Raw genomic sequence first — 25,035 nt, forward strand, 5'->3', positions numbered from 1 at the left:
AAATTTGATAATCTCTAATTCTCCTCCATCACAAGTACCTACAGAACTGTCATTCAATGACTTAAAATACCTTACAATTAACCAGCCTTGTGTAGGCACACAGGGATTGGCTAATAACATTAAAAGTGAAAATACAACAATATATTTTCCCAGTCATTTATTATAATGTTGTTTAGCATAGCCTATTTTTTGAACATGTGAAAAACAGAAAAGAATAAAAAATATTTTCTACAGTCACAATAAAATCCTCTCCAAACATTTTTCATCTGATTTATACATTTCTTTTCAAGGAAAAGATCTTAACAGGAAAATACTGGGCATAAAAATAAAGTCTAAAAAAATTTACTACATCACATGGAAATATTTTATAGGGAGGAACTTAAGAGAGTTTTAGCGTACTAAATCTTTTTTGGTCCATGAACTACACAACCAATTGAATTATAATGCCCATCCTCTATTTCTATAAGCAGCATAAAAACTTGAAAAGCCTCAAAACTGACTGCTTTTTAGAATCCAAAATTTTAATCTAATAGCAAAATAAAATGAAACTTTTAAAAAATCTTGCTATGAAACCAAAAACAGTGTTCAACGAAGAGAAAGTTCACAGAAAGTTCTGTATTAATTACACACTATAAAACCCTTGTAATTGTATGTGCTTATGCTCCCTGCACTTCGTCCTCCAGAGGGAGGGACGGAGGGAGGGACCACGGGCCATAAAACTTTAAAGCAGAATACCAAATCACAGAGCCTCTACCTCCCTTCCCTTCTCTCTTCCCCTAAAGCGTTTGATTCTCATTTTTCAAAATCTCCCATGATGTGTACAATTGTGAAAGTAGTGGTGGAATTCTAAAATCTATACTCAATTCAAACATTCACCATTTACAGGGTGCCTTTTATGAAAACAGTACCATGCTGGTGCTCAATGGGCTTACCCTGAATTGTGTGTGACTAGTCACATCTCTGAGGAAGCTGTTTAAAACATAAATTTGAGCAATAATTACAGATTATTAAGCCTGAGAGTCTACTTTTGTTTGTGATCACAACCTGAGGTCTATCTGTCCTTTTAGCCTCCTTGAGGAATCAGCTGTCCTGTGGCATACAAGGCACATGTACCACATGTATGTCTAGTCCTGAATGTGTACACGTGTGTGGGGGGGAGAGAGAGAAAAGGAGAGAGAGGGAGGGAGGAGAAGAGAGAGGGAGGAATAGAAGGGGGGAGAGGCAGAGGGAGAGGAAGGGAGACAGAGAAAGGGAGGGAGAGAGAGGAGGAGGGAGGAGGAGGGAGGAGGAGGGAGAAAAGGAGAGGGAAGAAGTCTTCTCAACAGCACCAGTAACTGCTGTAGAAAAGGCTTCCGTCTTCCACTCTGATACCAAAGCAGGCAGTAGTGAACCGGCCTGAAGGCTTTTTGAGGGAAAGGAGAAAGGCTGTGTAAGCATCGTCTCAATCAAGTTTCTAAATATAGCACTTTATGGGGCTGTACAGCCATGGGTTCAAAAGGAAAAGGAGGATGACAGGCCAATGAGTTCCCCTTAATCAGTTTTTTAACTGTGGTGCTTCCAGAATCTTAGGTTCATGCTGAATATAAATTGGATGTTTTTAAGAAACATAACAATGGATAAATTTTCCCACTGTGCATTATGAAGATGGCAGTTTTAATACTGAGAAAAGAATATTAGGAACTCAAATAGGCAAAATGTTAAAACTCTTATATTCAAATTTCAGTTTTTCCAGTTAAAGTGTGATGATAAAAAGTAACTTCGCTTACGTTGGAAAGGAACTGCTCACATGGCTATACTGTATAAAACTGTGTTTTTTAACTAAAGGCTGCTTTATCATGTTTTAGGAATAACTATAAATGACATAATAATCAGATACATGCATGAGCCAGTTTTTATTCCTTGTCTCAGTACAAGGATTGCAATTGTATCTTGGGTTAACAGCAAAAGTAAGGTATCAAAGGCCTCGCAGTATTTAATGCAAATAGTTAAATTCTGACACTGCAAGATGGAAGTGTCAACCAAATACAGGAAAACATTCCTTTATCATTATCCAGCACAATACGTATGTATGATGTGTGACTTTACAAAATAATATTCTAACCTCCTTCACAATAAAAAGAACCAGTAAAGCTCCTGAAATTGACAGATGACTTGCTTGGCAGAAAGCTGTGATTCTAGGAAAATGAACCACCCTGTCCGGTCAACCTTCAAATACTTTCCAAATAATAATTTTAGAGACACAGTATAATTTAACTAAAAATTTCTAAAATGTGCAAAAATGTTCATTCACTTGATCAGGCAAAAGGTAGAGTTTTCGTTTACATGTTTTATTTCTAAAAATTGAGATTCGCATTGCCAAATCCTTTTTTTAAATCCAAAGAAATGTATTTGACCTCTTCCTTGGAACACACAGTTGACTTCTGCAAAGTGAATTATAACTATATTAACTCTAACCTGGAAATGCTACATCCATTTTATTTTGATCCATAATTAATAAAAATTAAATAATTTTGGTTCTGTGAATAATTACAAACACTGCTATTCAATCAAGTTGATTATGATTAATCTCTCAACCTCTAGACCAAACTATTCAAAATAAGTTGGTATAACAGTGCATCAAATTGCTAAATCTTATTGGGAATATATTTGATCAAGAACTTGGAGTGGTAAAATTAAAAGGAAGCTCTACAATTTTCCATTTAGCTCTAATTATTATGTGCTTAGATTTAATTAGTAGGATAGGAAGTGATTCAGGAAAACATACCCACATATTGTTATATCCAAGGCAGCAGTGCTCACAGCAGCAAATCTGCCAGGACTAACGGAAGACCCTCAAATCGCTATTCCTCCAAAATAAATATTAATTAAGCACCAGCAACGTGCCAAGCATTGATATGATTTCTCTCTTCATTCTTTTCCAAAGAGATTCTCCAAAATGAATTAAACTCAGTTGTAATTATCCAAAATAATTGTAAAGGTTAAAAAAAAAATAAATAAATAACATTTTTTAGTAGAAAAGCATAACTAGTTTTGCTATTTAACAAACCCTTTCCTCTTAGAGCGTGTGATCATCAAATGTCGCCCTTTCTATTTTTAGGTGGCCCAGATTTGTCCTTCTCCTGACAATCCTGTTACCAAATCTCTGGCCCTGGTTTGTCAACTCATTACTCAGGTTCAATAAACTTCTATTTATCTGCATTCACATTTTCAATCTAAAAATATGTGGGCGGGGAGGATAAGTGAGGGCGTAGAAGCCTTGCAGCTGGCTATTCCACTTGGGTCGGGGGCACCTTCCGCTGCTTGGCTGCATTCAATTTCAATCTGATCAACTCAATTCATTCTCTGCCACTTCTGGGGGAGTAAACAGCTGCGGGACCCTCTAGCAGGCAACCAGACAGGATTTTACACGGACTCTCTCAATTATCCTCACATCCCCTTCAGGGCACAATTACCCCCATTTTACAGATGAAGAACCAGAGGTTCAGACTAACTTGCCCAAGACCCACAGCTAGTAAGTGGCTCAAATGAGATTCAAACATGACCCGTGGCTTTTCCCACATGACTCCTACTCTGTCACCTGGAATTTGACACTAGAATTATGGCATTGTCTTGCTGTCTAACATTTGCACGGTGCTCGGAATTTTCCATGTGGTTAAACTCTTTCCCTTTTTCAATCCTCACAGAAACTTTATGTGGGGAGTATAATTTTGCTACCCCCAGTAGGATTAAGTAACTCATCTAAGATCACACAGCAAATTAAAGGCAGAACCCAGGCCTTCTACATCCCGATCCCAGGCTAATTGCACTGCACTGTAATGGTGGAAATACTCTCACTGCCAAGCCCACCCCTTCCTGTAAGTCAAAAGCTTTTCAAATCCTACCTTCTAGAGGTGGCACGGTGTTGAGAACACAGTAGGTGCTAGTTCCGCAGAATACACTTTGGGAAACGCTCTAAGGAAACAGAAAATAAAATGTAAAACTAATCTTTGAAAAAGATATATAGTGGCTCTTCTGTGGTCTTCCTGCCAAAGATGCGCAACCAGGATCTAATCATGAGGAAACATCAGACAAACCCCAATGGAGGAACATTCTACAAAATGACTGGCCTGCACTCTTTTCAAGAGTGTCAAGGTCATGAAAGTGGAAGGACTGAGAACTGTTGTCTATTGAAGGAAACGGAAGAGACAGTTGAGTACGACCCAGGGTTCTGGCTGGACCTTCTTCTACACAGGTTACCACTGGGTCAGCTGGCACAACTGGCAAAGCAGCTGAGGGTTAGACTGTACAAACGCCTCTGAGTTCATTTCCTGATTTTGATTTTTATATTGTGCTTATGGAGAAGAATACTCTTGTTTGTAGGAAATATAAAAGTATTGGAGGGTGATGAAACATACCGGCAACTTATTCTCACATAGTTCGGGAGAAAAACGGTCTTTGCACTACACCTACAATTTTCCTGTAGGCTTAATCAAGGGTATTTCAAAATTTAAAATACATGTGTGTGAAGAAAAGGATAGATGCTGGGAACATGCACTACTTGTATAATTTTTTTTTACAGGGAGCATATGTACTGTGCACACGGTAAATTTTTACTAAGATGAATCAATGCCATATTCATTTTGCAGGTCGGTCCACATTCAAAGACATTACCCATTTCCCAAAAGTAAGCCCAACACCCAACTCATTCAAAAGCATCTATTGAGTGCCAACTAACAGTACGGCAGGTATAGTAGGTCAGGGAGAAGATGGAAGACCAGGTCTCTGCTCTCAGGCTGCTACACGTAAGTCAAATGAAACTTTTCATACAAAAACCTACACAATGATCGACTTTTAAAATGACACTTTCGGTGAGTCTTGCCAGCCAATTATTTTCAGTCCTAAGAATATCCTTTGCATTTGGTTTCAGTATTAAATAAATGTTTAGATTATTCACCCTGCATTATAAACCACATATTTACTTAGAAAACCAACGATTATTTACAAGTTCAACAACCACCTCAATGTTTTATGTTTAAAATAGAAAAAGCTCAGTTCTCTCGCTTCCTAGCTGTCCTGAGGAAAGTAACTTAATGTCTGCATTACCTCATCAACAAAAGTGGAGATGGTATCTCTCTCTCCTAGTGCAGACGGCTGTTGGGAGAATTAAATGAGATAATGTGCACAGTGGTGCTTTAAATTCCAAGTACCACACAAATATAAAATGCTAGCTACTGTTACCATGGTCAATAAGGACAATCTTTAACAATGTTAACATTTTCTAAGAGCAAACTGAGGCTGGCCTGAATTTTTTGCGCCAAAAAGAGTGTTGAAATCTGACTAAACTTTACTGCCATGCGTTTTTAATGTTTCTCTCACATCCACGGTCCCGTGTTTCACCACAGACTAATGAGTCCTTCTCCACAACGTGACTCCTAGCTACCAGGATAACCATCAGCTCCCCTAATGATTTATTTTCTGTTTCTGGAAAATCCTTGTTCCAGGATTTCTGCCATCCTTCCATTTGTTGAATCACTAACACTACCTACTCATTCACGACCTGTGATAGCAGCATCTGGACCTGAAGGCTCTCCCTACGCACCAGGGGCAAATGGCAGAACCTACGTATCCAACAGTAGCGTCTTCCCATGACTGCAAGCGTGGAATTACAGCACGTTAAAACGCGGCTCACGTAAAGTCAGAGGTACCCTCACTTCCTGTATCACGTGCAAGAGCCGCCAGCAACAGCCTTCAAACCATATCAATGCAACATCTCATCTCAGTGCGGCTTCTGAAGAGAAACTGGAAATTTCATGTTAAAAAGAATGTCAAGGCTTAACATTTTCTGGCTTCCTATTACCAAAAAAAGATAGCGTAAGTTTACCACTTATCAAGACATCTTAACAAGGGTCTTCATATCAAGTTTTTAAAATGACTAATGTGCAGTGAGACACACTAATAAATGGCTTCACAACAAACAAGCACTTTTACCTCTGACTTCAAAGTTTGATGACAGGTAAATTAGTGGTAAAATATACCAACAAGAAATCAGAAGAATTAAACACCAAAAATAACACACGTAACAAATATGAACGACCAACCAACCATGATTTGTGTACAGCACTGGCATCATAAATAAAGTCTTAATAGTTAACCAGGACAGAAGCTCACATAAGTTGAGAGTGAAATCAAAACTCATTCTATCCCCAAAATAACCAGGTCCTCAAAGCAAATAAGCCTATAGCACAGAAACTCAGGTGACTTGTATACCGTGTTTCCCCGAAAATAAGACCTACCCGGACAATCAGCTCTAATGCATCGTTTGAAGCAAAAATTAATGTAAGACCCGGTCTTATGTTAGATAAGACCCAGTGTTATAATAAAATAAGACGGGGTCTTATGTTAGATGAGACCCAGTGTTATAGTAAGATAAGATCGGGTCTTATATTAACTTTTGCTCCAAAAGCCGCATTAGAGCTGATTGTCCGGCTAGGTCTTATTTTCGGGGAAACAGAGTATTAAATAAATAACCACAGGCCAGACTCTGAACTGGGTCCTTTCCCTGGGCCCCTCGAGATCTGTTTCCCACACTGAGCCAGAGGGAGCTCTGCAGTAGAGGGAGGACCCCTGGACTGGAAGAGCTGGAGTCCGGTATCCCAGGTCCACCACCCCCTGCTGAGAAGTCTGGGGCAAACAGCTGACCTCTCCCTCCACAGCACAATGCACAGAGCAGGCAAAGCACAAGCTCCAATGGCAGACGTGTCTGGGTTTCAGTCCTCCCACAGCCCTGCCGGCTGACTCTTAATTTTACCTCGGACCTCTCGACCTTCAGGAGCCTTCCACTGATGAAGCTAGGCCCGCTGGCGCCATCTCAGCAGCCTCTCCAAGGCACATCTCTCTTTATCGTAACGCCTTCTCTTTGTCCTACAATCGTTAAAGGAGTACCTACCATGGGCCAGACCCTGTCCTAGGAGCCGGGGCGGCAGTGTACGAGACAGAACAGGTCCTACCCTTGTGGGGTACCTGCCAGTGGGAGAGGCGGGTGGTAAGTGGGATAAATGCTGTGAAGGAAAGCAAAGCAGGCGGTGCACGCTGGTGAGAACCAGGGAGGGAAAGCACTGTTTCTGATCGTACATCCACATGTGGGGGAAGGACTACTAGACTGGAGCAAGAAATCTCTCCGTAACCAGATGCGCGCTCTCAGCCCGGCTGCACATCAGTCATCTGGGGAGATTTTTTAACTTCTGATGCCCAGGCTACAACCCTGAACAGTTGAGTCAGAATATGTGGGAGTAGGACCCAGGCATCGGGGGTTTTTTTAAAGATTCTCAAGCGATCTCCAGATGCATCCAAGGACGAGCACCGCTGGAATAAACAGCAGGGTGACTCTGGGCAACTCGAACTTCCCCGGTTTTCTCCAGAGGAAAATGGGAGGCTGACCTTGAACAGTGCGTCTCCCACTGCAACGTGCACACAGGTCATCGGCGGACCTGGTGAAGAAGCAGGTTCTGACCCCCGGGTGGGAGTGGGGCCTGGCCCGGGCCTTTATGAAGCCTCCACGTAAAACTCATGCCATGATTCGGGGCCACGTGGTGAATATCAGGAACTAGAGGGTCTGAAAGTCCTAACGTTCCTCGGCCTCAAGTGCAAAACTATACCAGAGTAGCCAAGCAAGGTCATTAAAAGAAACCACAGGGACGGTTACACAATTAATACAGTGCCCAGTGTCTCCAGAAGTGGCTGAGAGAGGAGACAGAGACACTCTATAAAATAGATCCCCTGCCTTCAAAAAGTACACTATCAAGTTGGAGGCAACACTAAAGACTGAAAAGACATAGCTCGGGATTTCCTGACGGCTAACAGGAGGGCAGACAGCAGCAGCCTGGAAAGCCAGAGACTCCCTGTGTGCCAAGCACAAACTCTGTGGAGCGACAGCCTCTTTCATTCATTTCCGTCTCCTTTCGAGACCCTAGGTCAGGGCGTGACACAGCCACACTCCTTAGACAATGCGTATGGTTCTGGGATGTTGGAATAAAGGAAACAAAATGCTATGTAACAAGAAGTGATTGCAGGCTTTGGAAGAGAGAAGTAGCATGACGCAAACTGTGTGTACAGTTCTCTGAAATACGGACTGAGAATGTTTAAATCTCCACCGAGTCCCTTTAAAGCTACCTGGGACCCACAGAGCTTATTAAATCAGACACGGAGAGGCCACACTGAATGCGATAAACCACTTGTATCAATTAGAAGTGATGCATTAAAAAAAAAGTGTCATATATTTTCCATGACTGAAACTGACTCTTAAAATTCACTGGTCAATACATATAACATGACATATAAATAATCAAAATTAGGCAGAGTCTGAAATTCTTAGCACCTTCACTAAACTCACCGGTTGTGCTTAGCGTTCCAGGCACCATGCCCAGATCAGTTAGGGAGCCTAACTCAGGACACACCACATCATGGCTCAAATACCACAAATATTTACTTCTTGCTCATGTCAAGTCCAAAAGAGCTGTGCCCGATCAGTAGAGAGTTCTCCTCCGAGCAGCAGCTCTGGCACCCGCGGCAAGAGCCTTCCCAAGTCACCAGCCAGCAGAGGGACAGGACACAAGCAACTGTGCCTGGAGGGTTTTACGGGCCAGGCCTGCAAGTGGCACACTTCTCTGCTCTCGCTCCATTGGCTAGAATTTGGCCATAAGCCACACCTAATTGCAAGGGAGGCTGGGAAATGCAGTCTGGCTACGTGCCCAGGAAGAGATGGATTTCGTGATCAGCTAGCAGTCTGAGACAATGCCATTTGTAATTGTGTTGTTTTGTTTTGTTTTTGTTTTTAATTACAGAAGAGTCATTCCTTTCAGAATTGTCTTCTGTTGACCTACAACTCCACCTTTAATTCCTAAGGCCATTCAGTAGCTAAAACCAATCGAGTAGGTTTTCTTCTCCGATAAATATTTTTCTAACATATTCAAAATACGATTTTAACATCAAATATATGGTGATGGAGAGGGAATTGACTCCGGTGGTGAGCACACAATGTGATGTAATACAGAATTGTACGCCTGAAATCTATCTAACTTTACTAACAACTGTCACCCCAATAAACTTTAATTTAAAAAATAAATAAGACTATATAACAAGGGCATCCTTAAAGGGATGTCTGTCTGGCTTTTCGTCCAGGTATCTCCAGTACTTAACAGCTGGCTAACAAAAGAAACTCAAAAAATATTTTTTTCCCTTCATGGTTTAACAACATTCCCAGAAGTTCACGGAAAGGAAAAGAGTGGTCCCATCTCTCGCCATGGTGATGGTGAAATTTACTAAAGGCCATCAGTCCTTTTAGGAACTTCCCTTCCTCTTCTAAGGCTGCCCTGAACAATCGAGCGATAAGACAAAAGCTATGTTAGACCCACTAAGAACTAAGGGGGGAAAAACCCTCCCCAGCGTTCACAGACACCGACAGAACCAACTCCAGCACGTCCTGCTAGACAAAAAGCAGTGCAGGGTCTATCAGAGGCCACGCCCTGGAGACCCTCTATAAAACGGGGTAATGACCTCAATGACTGGGAAACCAACATGTGCCCCTAAACACAGGTCACTTTATCCTCTTTCTGAGCCACAATGGTTAGTGGGGGAAAATTACATGGTACAGCACAGAAATATTTTCTGCTCACATTTTACCCCTTTTCAAGAAGTTCAAAATATACCATAAGTGCAACTATAACAACCTTCACCAAGCCCCTATGGGATAGAGACAAAATTAAAGCATGTACCCAAGTTAAAAGGAGGAATGTCTGATAGGTGGCCGGCTTCTACTACTAAGGCAGGCTCAAAAATAAAGGGAAGCACAGGCCTCTAAAGTAATTGGGGCACAAACCGTTTTAGGCTCTCAAATTGAGTTCAACACCTAGAATTGAGTTCAAAAGCAAACAAGTAGCTAAAAGAGACCACAAAGCTGCTGAAGTTCTAAGACGCTTACACAGGAAGTGACACTACAATGTATCAAGGCTGATTTATGACCTGAGAAATCCCATTAATTGATTCACCATTACTAACTTCATGTACAGCATATTCAAAGTGATTTCAGAATGAAAAAAATTATTCTTTCTAGATATGCATCACGGTATCATCAGAATTTTCATAAATTTAATTTGGCTAAGAAGCCATATACTCAATATTCTGAAAATAATGAAAGAGCGCTGATTAAATGTCCACATTTGTACAAATAGATTCCAGTAGAACACAGAAAAAAACTATACAGAATTTAAAATCACATTGTTTTACTAGCACTTATCATTACTAGTACTGATGATAATTTTTTAAACTCCTCAAAGACAGAGCACAGTAAAATATCAACAAAATCAACCCAACAAAGCAGGCATTCTATTTGATAATGTACCTATAACAAGCATGTTCACGTATAAAATCTTACTGTGCTCCCCACGGGTAGCAGAGCAGACAGCATGAGATCACAGAAAGGAGACCGACCCAAGGCCCGGGCAGATGTTTGCACAGGCCGGGAGAGCCGGGCAAGGCCCGGAGGGTCTCCCCATGCTGCTCCTGGGCTGTCTCCACGAGGACACGGGCCCGCCCCCTAATAATGCGGGTGCTTGTTCACCAAGAAACGAGGCAGACGTTTGCACAGAAGAAGTACACAGGCTGCTCTGACAGAAACGCCAGAGCCCTGAGCCGACCCTGAGGGAATATCAAAGACCATCTAGTCATGGAAGCCGGGGGTTCCACATCCTACAGAAAGGCCGGCAAGACAACTGCGGACATCTGGGTGCTGATCTGGCGGGAAGGTTTCCCTTGCTTCTCCAACACTGGTCCATGAACCACAGACCACCCATTACCTATCACTACTTGCTGCTGCCCAAAAAACTACCACTTCATGGAAACGAAAGGAGAGCATGACACTTTATCATAACAGAGCAATGAGGCATGCGCCAAGAAAATGGCAGCCACGCTCTGCGATCGGAACTTGGCTCCGTGGGAACCTCACCTAATCCACACACAGCCAGAACCAGGACGGGAGCCAAGACACACTCGGAGGCCAAAAGAGATTTTCACAAAGTTCACCCACAAAAGCTCGCATACTTCACTGTGAGAAGGGCTCTCCGATCCGTACTCCCGGCTTGATTACTACTAACTACTCAGGGTTCTAATAAGCTGCATTATCACATTGCCAAGCCCAGAGAGGATCAGAAGCAACGAAGAAGAGGGGAAAAGATAGCCAGAAAGTGACAGGTAGAAGCAAAAGAGTGACAAGGAATAGCAAGAATTTTTTTTAAACAATAAAAACTGGATATACAGTTTTTATTGAAACTGAAAGGCACAGCAGTTTGAGGTCATTTATCATAAAAGCAAACATTCTACTCAAAAGGCCCTAAAAATATCACAATATTAAAGAAAGCCTAGTTCAGTGACTTAGGTACAACATAATGAACCCAAGTTAACAAGGAAAATGTAGGTTAAAGTCTGTGTGTGTTCTACTGAACATGGGGAGGGGGGCACAGTCAATACCATTTGTCTGCGTATCACGTTACAGCCTGTAAAATGCGTCCTTCCATGTGCATCACCTCGCTGGACACTCAACGTCTGTGCAAGCAGCACAGATACCTCCACTGGCCAGGAATCTGCTGGTAAATGATTCAACCTGAGCAGCGCAGAAGGGTTTATCACTGGCAATTATAACAGTCCTTAGGGCGTCTCACAGGACAGGCACCTATGCCCTCGTTAGGAGGTGGGGAGGGCGGCGCGGCTTCCTGAGAGGGCTCAGCAGCGCCTGCAGGACTGGATCTGAACTTCCCCAGGACTCCACCTCCACCACTGTCCTCTACAGCTCCCTGCCACACGCATCCGAAGGGCGTCTTTCTAAAGAACAGCTCTACTGCCTTCTAGTGCTATCACCCTCCCAACTGTGGTAGACAAGCTTCATGGCGGGACCCCCTGCTCCAGGACCCCCAGCTCCTGGTTAACATACAGCTTTGTGTAATCCCCTCTCTTGGAGTGAGTGCCGGACAGAGTGACTGGCTTCTAACACCAGAATGTGGCACAGGCGACAGGACGTCACTTCCGTGATTACGAGACGTAGTCCCGTGCCTTCTGTCTTGCCAGCAGACTCTCTCCCTTGCTGGCTCTGATGAAGCAAGCTGCCATGTTGGAGAGTCCCAGATGGCCAGGAACTGAGGGTGGCCTCTGGCCAACAGCCCACAAGAAGGAATCCTTCAAACTACGTGACCTTGGAAGAGGATCCTTCCCCAGCCAAGCCGTCAAATTAGACTCCTGCCCGGCCAGCGCCTGACTGCAGGCTTGTGAGGCCCTGAGGCAGCAGACCTCGCAAAGCCCCGCCTGAACTCCTGACCCGCAGGGCCAGGTGGTACACGAGTTCGGGGCAAAGCCACTAAGTTGGTGGTAATTTGTTACAGCAGCAATGGGTGTACAACTAGTACACCCGGTCCATCAGGTCCCAGGGATTTCTTTTCTCAACCTGGACTTGATCGATTATTTCACTATGATTTTTACCCGCATTCTGCATTTACCACAAAATCCTTGAATTCCCTCTCACTGCCTTTCTCATTCTCTCAATCACTATCAAATTGACAAAGTCATTGCCTTTTCCTTCATCTTCATTCTCCGCCGACCCTCCGCAGCACCCCACTGATGCCTGCTTGCAGCGTTCTGCACTCAGCATCCCTGACTGCACGCAGAACCCTCTCGTTCTGTCACTTCTCTGACCACTGTCTGTCCTCATGGGTACTCTCCCCTCTGGTGACACTTCAATGGAAGCAGTCACCACACTTCTGCAGTCAAGTCCCGTCGCTTCTCCCCGTACAATTTCACTCACTACTGTACCGTCTACTTCTAATTCTTTTGAATTGATTCATTCATTCTTTTAACCAACAGACACTGTTCTGGTCAGAGAGACGCAGCGATGAGGAAGACAGATGAAGTCCCTACTTTCCCGAAGCTTCTATATTCTACCAGAGGCTGTGCCAGCTTATCTCTATCAGCCCCTCCAGCTCTGCTCACCGCCCGTGTCCACCTGCCCTTTGCAGAGGAGGCTGACCTCTGATGGACTCCATTTCCAGGGCTCCCTTCTCCTCTGAAAGTTCAATGAAGGAAAAAGAAAACAACAGGTGCGCCATGTGAAAACTCCCCGCTCTCTGAGCCACAGTTCCAGTGGCACAGTGCATGAGCATGCGAAGGCTCCCCCAATTACCCCTCCCCAATGCAATTCAACTGCCCAGTTAGAAGCAATCCTTTTGTATCCAGCCTCCCCAGTCCCCTCTTCCTGGATTCCCTGCCTCAGTTAACGGCCTCACCTAACTCCAGTTGTTGAGTCGCCTTCCACTCTTCTCATGCCTCACGGCCTACTGCCTATCAGTCACAAAATTGTGACTCTCACACGCACACAGTAACTCGGTCACACTAGCTCCTTTCTCCAACCCATTGCTGCAGACACTCTTGAAGGGGGCTATTTTCCCAATCCCAGTTCGTCCTCTGTGCTCATTCATTCATTCAACCAACCACCATGATAAAGCCCATCCAAGGTGCCACGTACTCCCGTCTCTGACCTCTAAAGATGCACATCTAATTGAGGGAGAAAGAGACGTGAACAAGCAATTTGAATACAAACTAATGTGCCGGGAGCAGGAAAACCACACAGTACTCTGGGTGCACACAGGAAGGGCACACAATCCAATCAAAGAGAGAGGAAGAGCAAGAAAGCCTTTAGAAACAGTCTCAGTTAAGTGGAACCCCAGAGGACAGGAGAGTCGGCAAAGCAAAGTGATGCGAGTATGTGCGCAGGCGTTTGGGAGGAAAGGACACCTTCTAAGCCAAGGCGGTGGCAACGTGCGAGGCCTGGCACGGAGAGAAAGCATGGCGCCCGGAGGTCAGCATCTACAAGAACCAAACATTCTGGCGACCGGAGAAGTAAGCACTGGCCCTTATAAGCACCGCAATGAGAACCGGCTTTTACTCACTCCCACTCCTCTGCTACACACACACACACACACACACACACACACACAAAGCAAGCTTCTCCCAGAACAGAGACTGTACTCCATGCTCCAAGCCCCTACAACCTGACCCCTACCTACTTTTCCAGGCTCACCTACACACGTGCACCCAGAATCCCAGCCACTCCCTGTACTCTCCTGGCTCTGTGCCTTTGCTCCATTTCCTCTGCCTGGAATTTCTCCTCCAACCACCATGGCTGCCTGTCAGTGAAGCCATGGCAAAGCATGCCTCCTTCAGGAAGTCTTCCCAGTTCCTCCCAGTGCCTGCTGATAGCATGAAGCAATTACATCCGTATCTGCTACCCTGCAGACTGGAGACTTCTAGAGTACGTAGGAACCGAAGCAAGTTAATCTCAAAGACTGGGGAAAAAGTTCAGAAAATTTTCAATTTAGCAGCATTGCATTCCTAACCAAACATGGAAGGTCACACAAAAAATAATGTTTTTTGAGCTATGATATGAGGTTGGTGCAAAAATAATTGCGGTTTTTGCTATTGTTTTTAACCTTTTAAACCACAATTGCTTTTTCACCAACCTAATACCATCAATCCAAAGCTTAGACTTCTGTATGTTTTCATGTTTTATTCATCTCAAGTAAATAAGCTCAGAAATGTTAAGTTACTTGCTTAAAGTCACGAGGCACTTAAGGGGTAAAGACCAGAGTCAAGCCTTCAGACACTCTTTCTCAAAAGCTGTAAACAGCCAGAATGTAATCAGAGTATCCCAGCGCATCCCACTAACCAGCTATCCAATTACCTGGGACTTCTTTCCCTCATTTTTCCCTCAATTAATTCCCACTTCCCTTTAGAGCTCAGCCCAGGAAGCCTCCTTCAGCCTCAGATGAGTCAAATCCCTTTATGATACACTGTACTTCCTTTCAGAGCACGTTTCTCCTCATAGCACTGTATCGGCTGTGATTTCACGTGGCACCTTGGTTAACGTCAGTGCCCCCATTAGCTCCATGAGGACGGGACTATGTCTGCCGTCCTCTGTACCTGGCACTTTACTATTATTTGTTGAATAAATGAACTGACTTAAGAGTGAAATAACAACTGATATTCACGCGGCCTCCACAGGACTACAGATCCTAAAATATCTTCTGCCATCTCCAATAAGAATAACTATTATTATATAAATTTTAATGTCACAATTTTATTGTGGCATATTCTAAGTCTTTGATAATTAAATGTTCACACATGGAATCTGTTAATTCTCTTAATCAGAATGAGTATTAACCAGAATACCACATTTTTCCTAACCATTCAAGGTATCAGCAAGATATCACATCAAAAGAACACATACCACAATAAGCCAACCTACAGGCTGTATGAATTAGCTATTCGCTCCCTTAGAACTCGGGAAAGTCCAATCCCAGCCTAACAGTGAATTAGTGTTTCACCAAGGCAGCCTATTGTAGCAATAAAGGAAAACAATTTTTTAAGGCAAGATGCTTGGGTACTTGAATAGCCAAAACAATCTTGAAAAATAACAGAGTTGGGCAGACACTTCCCAATTTCAAACCTTACTACAAAGCTACAGTACAGTAACCAAGACAGCGTGGCACTGGCATAAGGGAGACACAGATCAATGGAAGAGAATAACGACTCCAAAAGCAAGCCCACATATTTTGGGTCCACTCATTTTTGCCAAGGGTGCCAAGATACTTTGATGGGAAAAGAAAGGTCTTTTCAACAAATGGTGCTAGGACAACTGGATATCCACAAGCAAAAGAATGATGCTGGAAGGCTACCTCACGACATATACAAAAACGAACTCAAAATGAACCAGAGACATAAATATAAGAGCTAAAACTATTAAATTCTTACAAGAAAACATAGAGATAAATCCTCATGACCTTGGATTAGGCAATGATTTCTTAATTACAACACCAAAAGCACACACCACAAAAGAAAAAACAGATAAACTGAAATTTTATTGAAATTTAAAACTTTTGTGCTTCAGAAGACACTATCAAAAAAACAAAAAGACAATCCACAGAATAGGAGAAAATGTACAAATCATACATCGGATAAGGCACTATACACACAAAAACTCCTACGACTCAACAACAAAAAATAATTCGAAAATGGGCAGAGGACTTGAATAGGCATTTCTCCAGAGCAGACATACAAATGACCAATAATCACATGAAAAGATGTTCAACATCAGCAGCCATTAAGGAAATGCAAATCAAAAACACAGTAAGATACCACTACACATCCACAAGAATGGCTAGATTCAAAAAGGCAAATAGTAACAAGTGTCAGAAGGAGGTGGAGAAATTAGAACCATTGCTGGCAGAAGTGTGATGTGATGCAGCCCCTCTGGCCAAACAGTCTGGCAGTTCCTCAGTTAAACAGTTACCACATAACTCCAGGTAATACCCACAACTAAAAACATATGTCCACACAAAGACCTGTACACAATGCTCATAGCAGCATTATTCATAATAGCCAAAAGGTGAAAATAATGCAAATGTCCATCAACTGGTGAAGAACAGATAAATAAAATGTGATCTATCTATACAATAGAGTGTTATTCCCCCATAAAAGGAATGAAGTGCTGACACACACCACAGCATGGATGGACCTTGAAAACATTATGCTAAGGGAAAGAAGGCGGACACAAAAGGCCACACATTGTGTGATTTCACTGCTATGAAATGTCCAGAACAGGCAAATCCACAGAGACACAAAGGAGATTACTGCTTGCCTAGAGCTGAGGGGAGGGAGAGGGACTACTAATGGACAGAGGTTTCTTTTTGGAGTGAAGATGTTCTGGAATTAGATAGTGGGGACAGTGGTACAACTGTGTAACAAACTAACACCAGTAATGTACTATTTAAAGGGGTGAGTTGTATGGTATATGAACTTTGTCTCAATGAAGTTGTTACTGAAAAAGGAATCAAATCCCTTTAACTACTAAAAAGTACTTTGATGGTTGTGGTTTTTTTCAAAACATTACTTTCCTCTTTTGTCAAGCAGAGCATAGTAAGTGTTGCTTTGTGAATATACTCAAGGTCATCTCTCTGAAACTGATTAGGAAGCAGCTGAGTGTCCTGAGAACTCAATGGTGTGCGGCTCTCAGCCCTTTTACATAGTACCTCCAAACGACTGTTCTCAGTCTTCACCTGTCTCCTGTAATTCTCTTTCCTCCTCCTACCATGAGAAACCAAGAAAAACCAGAGATTAGAGTCAGGAAAGATACACCAAGGAAAAACCAATGAATGTGCGTACAGGTGGCCACGTTTTCAGTTTCCTTCCCCCCACACACCCCCAACCGAGGGAGTGTCTCCCTTTGGAACCAGGATGCCCATCCCCAATCTTTCAAGTTCAGTGGTCCACAAGGGAAAAGCGACAGGCCCACCCAAGCATCTGAACCATGGAAAACTTCAGACGACACTGACATCCCCCAACTGCTTGGTTCTACCTGAGAACACACACGGGGCAAAGCCTGCACGGACCACCTGGCTCCGCTGGGTTCTGCCTGATGCAACAGCTCAGAGAATGAGCCTGGGGACGGTTACTACGCCCACCTCTGACTTACTCCACACCCACCCACGCTGCAGTGAACATTTTCTCTGCAGAAAGTTTATTCACTATGGCACTGAACAAAGAAATCCACTGTGCAGTTAATATTCTTTCTTTCACCTAGCTTGATGGACACAGTTGGAGGTGCCGGGACCCCCTGCTAGATAGAGTCCCTTTCTCACACCGTCTCCTTTACCCAAACCCCTCTAATTTACCAGACCAACAGATCCTAGCCACCCCTCTTTACAGCCCTCCTAACACCCCTCCTTACAGTCGCCCTAACCCCCTCCTCAGTCAGCCTAGCTCCCCCTCCTTACAGACGACTGGACCAGGGTAAACACCTGGCCTATGGAAACAAGGCAACCGGCTAGGAGGAATCAGTCGGATTCTCTGTCCTGAGTATTTGAAACACGAGTCATAGAGCCTAGCGTCAGATGATGGTGAGTACTAGAAATATGAGGCATGCAGGGGCCATGACGTGGACCATGATTGGAGCCATGAAGGGGTACGTGGCAGGGGCCACAGGGCGGCATGACAGGGGCCATGGCTGGAGCCATGACAGGGGCCATGACTGGGGCCGTGACAGGAGCCGTGGCGGGGACCATGACGGGGTCCATGACTGGAGCCCTGACTGGAGCCGTGACTGGGGCCGTGATGGGGTCCGTGACGGGGGCTGAGACGGGGGCCGTGACAGGGGCCGTGATGGGGTCCATGGCGGGGGCGTGACAGGGGCCTTGGTGGGGGCCGTGGCAGGGCCATGGCAGGCCACATTACATGCAAGTTATGGGGGAGCAAGGAAGAACATGTGAACGAAAACAATCTCACCTGCAAAGAGAACAGGAGGAAACAGCAGTAATGAGGACAGCAGAGACGGGGCCTTGGCATCCCAGGAGATCCCGGCTCGGCCCCAGGTCTCCAGAGGAAAGCCCTACTCCAGACTCTCCAGGTCCGGCTCCCAGACTGTCCAGCGGCACTTCCGTTTCAGTCCTGGGAGGCTGAGATTGCTTCTGGTCTCTTGTACAAAACCCACCTCCACTTAACCTGAGTGCCTGTGTGCCTTGCAACGAAACTGCCCCAGCTCCAACAGGACTTGCTGACGCTCCCTGACATCAGGAGTCCTAGTGTCCATGTTCCGTGTAAATGACCCTCAGAGCCTCATTACCACCATGTATTTAGGCAGAGGGGCGTGTGTGTGATAGAGATTTTGACACTATTTAAGGCACAACCAACCACCCTCCTTGGGGTAATGAAAATAATGCCATATATTTACTGTGAGGACCTCATAGCTACTTTTTTTTCATTCTGTTTTGAATCCATCTGAAGGGTTCTTTAATTTGTGGTAAAATATCCATAACATAAAACTGGCCATTTTAATCTTGTTGGAGTACAGAGTTTAGAGTGTTAAGTCCGTTTGCTGCTGTGCACCACCACCACTGACCACTTCATTTCTATAAGCATTCTGAAAATCATGACTTTCATTCTTACTAAACCAGTGACTTCTGTCTACGCTTTTCCACCAGGTGACAAGGGCAGAGCACCTCATGAGAGGTGGCGCTGTGGTAGGCTGGTGCAGAAAGGAGCGGAGAACACTCGCAATAACTTGGAACGGCACCAGAGCAGCTAAATGCATCCTCCGTTCCTCTAGACATGAGGCTGGAGACTAAAAATACCTGGAGAGGACAGATAACAGCTGTCAGGGATATTCAGCCGCGTTGGAAAGGTTGCCACTATCACCAGATTTGCATCAGAAGACACCCATACAGGCAGCCACGGGTCAGATGCAGAAAAATCAGATTCAGGAGAGAAAGACTGATGTTGCTCGCCTCCCAGAACGCCTGGAATAAATCTCTGGGCCTTGAATTTGGTCAAGTAATCTATGATCAATTTCTGGAGGACCCCTAGGAAGAAAGACAAGCACTTCAAAATGCTGAGTACCCACTCACCACCTTCTGCTTGTTACAGCTTTCTTTTTAAGCACAATAGCCTCTATCAATAAAATTAAACAAGGAAGAGACCTCCATCAGGAGCTCTGTCAAAGCAAATAATTCAGCCAGCGCCTTTCATAACAGCAGACGGAAAGGATACGGCAGAGAATGTTGGCAAGAACACCGGGAACATTAACTTGCCCCTCAGTAGCTTTAAATATGAAAGTAAGCTTCAAAAAATAAATTATATTCAAGGCCTCTCCCAAATGCCAGGCGTGCAGCAGCAGCAGCCCAGGGAGTTCGCCCAAGTGTAGACCCTATGTGATCAATTACAGTGGACCCACGGAAACTCCCCAATCCCCTCGAGTTTCTTAATAGGAAGTTATTTACTGAATTACTAGCAATCGATACATTTTAATAACAGTTACATTAATCAACTCCAGAAAAATCCAACTAAATGAATATAAATAATACTACCTTAAACATAAAAAGTCTGAGGTTAGCAGACACTTTTCCACCCATAATCATGTTATTTAAGTCTTTATGTTTCCAAAAGTATGAACTTCCATCCATATCAGGGAAAAGAGCTTAAATGTGTCTAGGGAATAACTAAGCAGAATGAACGTTTTTATGCTGCACATCTTTTGAACAATTTTTACATTTTTTAAAGCAATCACTCTCAGTGTTAGACAGATCTAAAAATCAGGCCCTCTCCGTACATCAGAAAGGAGGCACTTCGGTGACTGTGGGTCAGATCCCTCCTACACGGCTTGAGCCAACACATTAATTCTTGACCTGGAGCAAGTACCTCAGAAGAAAAGACAGTTATACAGAACAGCTGCATACCAGCAAAGTAAGACAGAAAGCGCAATTCCATACAGCCCACTTCATTTTTTTATAATCGTAAGTCAGAATGGGAAGGAACTTTAGAGGTCATCACTAGGACAACCCTTTACCCAACACATGAGTCCCTCCAAATTATTACTGACTAACTCGTTACACAAGAGCAAAGGTCTGGGAAAAGCAAACTGAGAAGCTGTGCCAGAATAAAGAGTGATGAGACAGTATCTGGTAAGGAAGAGAAAGTTGCGGAGGCAAGGAGAGGTTGCTAGTCCCTGGCCTCTGTAGAGACTGACAGCAAGGACAGCTGGAGTCCTTGGTCCTGGTCAGCCGAGTTCCTGGTGACTGAAAGAGAAGAGCCCGAGCTGGGACTCACAGGGGGCTTGGTCTAAAGGCCAGAGAGGAGACCTGCGTCTTCATGGCCAGAGGACTCGCCAGCACTGTTTGCTGCAGGCTGCGACAAATGGTAATGCTGACAATACAGCCAGTCTGCCCACTGTTTTGAAATCTGATTATCCAGACCCGTAACTTTTCATAAATCCCTCAGCGGTGCAGGGTTTTGAAAATTAGGGAGTGTTTACAGAGACCCTCCACCTTTAAATACTCCTTTCTTCAATAGTACTTATCATTAGAATCCTTCCTAGAAATTACATTTAAATAATTTAACAACGATTTAGTTCTTAGAGAAAACATTAAATGTCATTTAAATCTTCACATGCTCATTCATGCCTCCTTGCTCTTATTTTTCTTCTTAGAGCATCTACGTAAAGGAGAAAGCCAAACAACAGACCACACATGTCTGTTCCCCATCAGACAACTCACTTCAACTAAAGGAACACAGAGCTCTCATTTCATTTACGGGCGGGAGGACACGGTATCTCTGAGTCGTCATGAGGTTTCAAGTCATCTCAGGAGTAACAGTGGGTGTCAATCAAAGTGCCTGCAGTTTGAATCATCTACTCTCACCACAAATTGTAACTGAGCGAAAATGATTTCTAAATACAATATATTTTATTTCTAAATGTTTCTTGGCAATTAAATATCTAGAAAGTCAACAAACCCCATGAAAGCAGAGAAAATGAACTGTCGTAAAGCTCACCATTCATCAACTACAGGAGGCTCGAAAGACGCCACTCGCCGGAGGCCCAGCCTCCAACTTGGCCCTGCAGAGGAAAACTCCAAGTAAGATTTCTTCCAGAACTGCTCTCAGGCAGCACCACAGTCCAAGCCGTGACCTCCCTGGAGGAGAAACTGGAGTCAACAGCTACAAGAGTGTACAACTGAGGGGAGAGGAAACCTAACTCCAACAGAAAAGCTGCTATGCAACTGACTACAGTAACTACAACACACTGAAAATAAGTGTCAAACAAAGTCATTTAAAGTATTTCTAGAGCAAAAGAATGCCCCCCTAAAAAAAAAAAAAATCCACATGCATTCCAAAAGGAACATGAGTATAACAGTATAATCTCCAGGCCTAACCTCTTGGAAAGAAAGCAGAATGCCCCAATTTAGTCAAATGACAACAGAAATGCGCCTTTGAACAAAGGAGCTACTGCCTCGCACTTTGAACTTCGTGGGAGAACAAAAATGCAGTGTCAGTATGGCCCCCAACACAGCTCAATCCACAAAATCATGGGATAATTAAACTGACTGCTTTCAGATTTCAATCTGTTTCACCAGAAACCTTGTCCAAATCAGCACGAGCAACTCTAGCTCTATCAAAACAACTCTAGGATCTTATCTTTTGTTTTACCTTTTATCACTGATTTATGGGCTGACTGATGGTAAACTGATTTGTGTGAGCGCCAGAAGTCAGCTCAGGAACACAAAACAAGAAGAGATTCAGAAAAATCAAATTTATGAATGAAAATGCTGACGTCATGCGTAGTGCAGCTCCCAGCAGAGCTGAGGGTAGTCTGTGAAGAAGAGGTGTTACCTTCTGGGGTGTTAAGTCACCGTCATTTAGTAAAGAAGATAAAACAGAAGAAGCCCTTGCTCAGACCAAGGGAAGGGGAGGGAGGAACGAGGCGGGGGAGGGGAGGAGAGGAAAAGGGGGAGAGAGGGAGAGGAGAGAGAGATTAACAACCTTTTCCCTGGACCAAAAAGGAAAAATTAAGTACTAAGTATATGCTACACAAGAGCATAACGTCTACACCATGGAACTATTTTATATTATTGTTAAAAGCAATATTTTTAAAGATATGGTTAGTTGTCACTAAATAAGTAGAACCCAGTCCCATCCCCATCTTAAATCCTTCTCCCACCATGTGCCACCTCATTCAAAAAAGAGAACACAATATAGCTGGTTTTAGTTCTTCAGTGAAAACTACCTGGCCTTGCCATACCACCCCCAAATTTAATTCTGAGTATAAGTGGGTGGGGCTCAGACCTCAAGACAACTATTGGAATTTTTATGTGAAAGAGAAAAACTGCTTTTTATCTAATGATGTAATAAACTAATAAAAAAGAGATTATAAAAATCTGATTTACTCAGAACTATTAAAAGCAGCTAGTGGTGTGGATTTTTCACGTTGTTCGTCTCTCGGCAAAACTGAAAATCCAACCAGTAATACAAACTTCTGTAAAGTTGAGACACAAGTTACTTAAGTAACTGATTCCCAGATTCTAACATTTTTACGCTCTTGGAAAATAAGTGACCCTCAGGTCCTTGGTAACCTCTCCAAAGCACGAAACTACAAGGACGGTCTTTCTTCTTCACCATTCATAGGCTTAAAATAGCCATCAGCCCAAAATGGATGTTTCAAAAATTTAAGCGATAAACAATTTTGCCAATAGACATTTTCAAAAGCAGATCTTATTAAGTTAAAATGCAAACAGACCGCTGTTATCTGTAATCTGCAGTGTTAAAAGAGACCATCTCACATTTCCACCAGAAATATCTTTGATAGAACATCACTACCCCCTTGTGGATTCACAATAAAAAACCCGTATCTGCAATCTTCACTTTTTTAAATGTTTCATTCTGCTGAACTTCCATTAAAGTTTACATTTTCTTCACTAAGAAGGGTTATTTTATTTCAATTACTTTTTAAAAAGAGGAAAAACACTTAACATTTTAAAATAACCAATCTCATCAACTTCTTTATCTTCTAAGCACCCCGTCTTGGGGAGTGTTCTTTGTACAACGGGGTCTACGTGCCGATTTCAACGTGGTAAGGCCGTCAGCATCCCATTTTTCCTCAGCATACCTGCATTAACACTTCCAGTCATCACTTTGAGATGAGTTTTAACGATCAATGGGTAATTTCTTCAGCATGGCATCTTTTTATCTTTCTATTTGATAATTTCATACTCCATACCAATTTTTTTTTTATCACTTCATAATGGTTTGCTGTCGAAGTCCCCGGAAAACCAATGGGGCATCCTCAAAAATACTTTTCAGACAAGGATTAAAAACCAAATCTAAGTTTTAAAACGATTGATGCTTGATCATGTTAGTATACCTTCAGAAATGCTTCCTGGCAATCTAACCAATTCTGATGTGGGGAAAAAAGATAGTATCTGTTTTTCAAAACTAGAAAGACTTTGGTTTATTCTTTTGTTCCTTATTTTTTTTAGTTGCAGGAGTACCTCCGGTTGTATGTGAGCTTCATTCTACTCTAACAGATAGATCTTATTAAACTTATACTGTAAAAACGGTTACATAAACCTCAAGATCTGTTTTATCGCTTGTCATAGACACTCAATTTAACAAATCACGTCCCCGATAATGCACAGGCTACAGAAAGTCCGGGTTCTGGCTTGTCAAACCGCCGTCACTGGGAGTGAGCTCCCCGTTTCCTCACAGTTGCCGAACACAGAAGTAGGGACACAGTATTTTACTATTATTATGAGAAGACAAACTGCAGCATTCCTTCCAATGATTAGGTGGGAACACAGGAGAAAAAGTGATTGGCTTTGCAAGTGTCTCTGTAAGTGACTGAATACATAATCTTACCTTGTGGTGATTGGTAAGAAAAAATGGAAGAGAGAGTGCATGGTCTGTTAAATGACTGCTCTGTGTCCCAAAAGACTTTTCACATGTCAACCCACTGAAGACTGTAGGTACAAAAAGTATCAAATCAGCAGCATGTCCAAAGCTGGTGGCTGTGCAGGAGAGCAGAGCAGTCAGTGCTGGCCTTCCTGGTTTGCTTTGTTGGGATTTTGTCATGATTGTTGCTTTGAGATTTTTGAGACAGAGAAAGAGAGAGACAAGATGGAGAAGAGATTTGGGGATGACATCAGGAAGTGAGATTAGTGGTGAGAATAATGCCACTTAAATTGAGTCTCCAGGTAGTACAGGTTTCAAACTGTTAAGAACTCCGTCCCAAACATTTGTTTCCAGACATGTCACTCGTGCACTTGGAACTCCGAAGTCACACTGCAGAGCAAAGCGAGGAGCAGAACCCCAACCCAGCACATCCCCTCGCAACCGCCCTCCACTAACAGTCTCAGGAAGGGACAGTGCGCATGACTTAAAAGGCCTGCCTAATCTGAAAACTAAAACAAAATGTGAGCAAAGGACTCATGTGTAAGAGAACATGCAACCCTACCAAGAATAAGCAAAACATTGGGGATAATGTAGAAGAACCACTTAAAAAATATGATATGTCAATCAGTTGAAAGTAAATGAACAATCATCTAAAACAAGAATGAAAAGGGAAGTCACGTGGCTGACACTTGGCCTCTCGTTGCCGTGGGGTACATATAGCTCCAGGGTAATGAGCTAAAAAATACTCAG

The 25,035-nt window shown here is 43.4% G+C and overlaps 1 protein-coding gene across 17 annotated transcripts in view; it reads right to left on the reverse strand.

The window, feature by feature from the left end:
• CAMTA1 (calmodulin binding transcription activator 1) overlaps window positions 1–25,035 on the reverse strand; it is an 807,730-nt gene that overhangs the window by 776,495 nt on the left and 6,200 nt on the right. For 15 of the 17 annotated variants that reach the window (XM_081054796.1, XM_081054795.1, XM_081054794.1 and 12 more), the window contains exon 2: window positions 3,882–3,951. The exons of the other annotated variants lie outside the window; for them this stretch is intronic. In XM_081054796.1, the coding sequence (XP_080910922.1) occupies window positions 3,882–3,951 (70 nt within the window). The remainder of the gene's footprint in view (window positions 1–3,881; window positions 3,952–25,035) is intronic. 17 annotated transcript variants of the gene reach the window in all.

The sequence above is a fragment of the Rhinolophus hipposideros genome (assembly GCF_964194185.1).
Source record: "Rhinolophus hipposideros genome assembly, chromosome: 8".
Classification (NCBI taxonomy): domain Eukaryota; kingdom Metazoa; phylum Chordata; class Mammalia; order Chiroptera; family Rhinolophidae; genus Rhinolophus; species Rhinolophus hipposideros.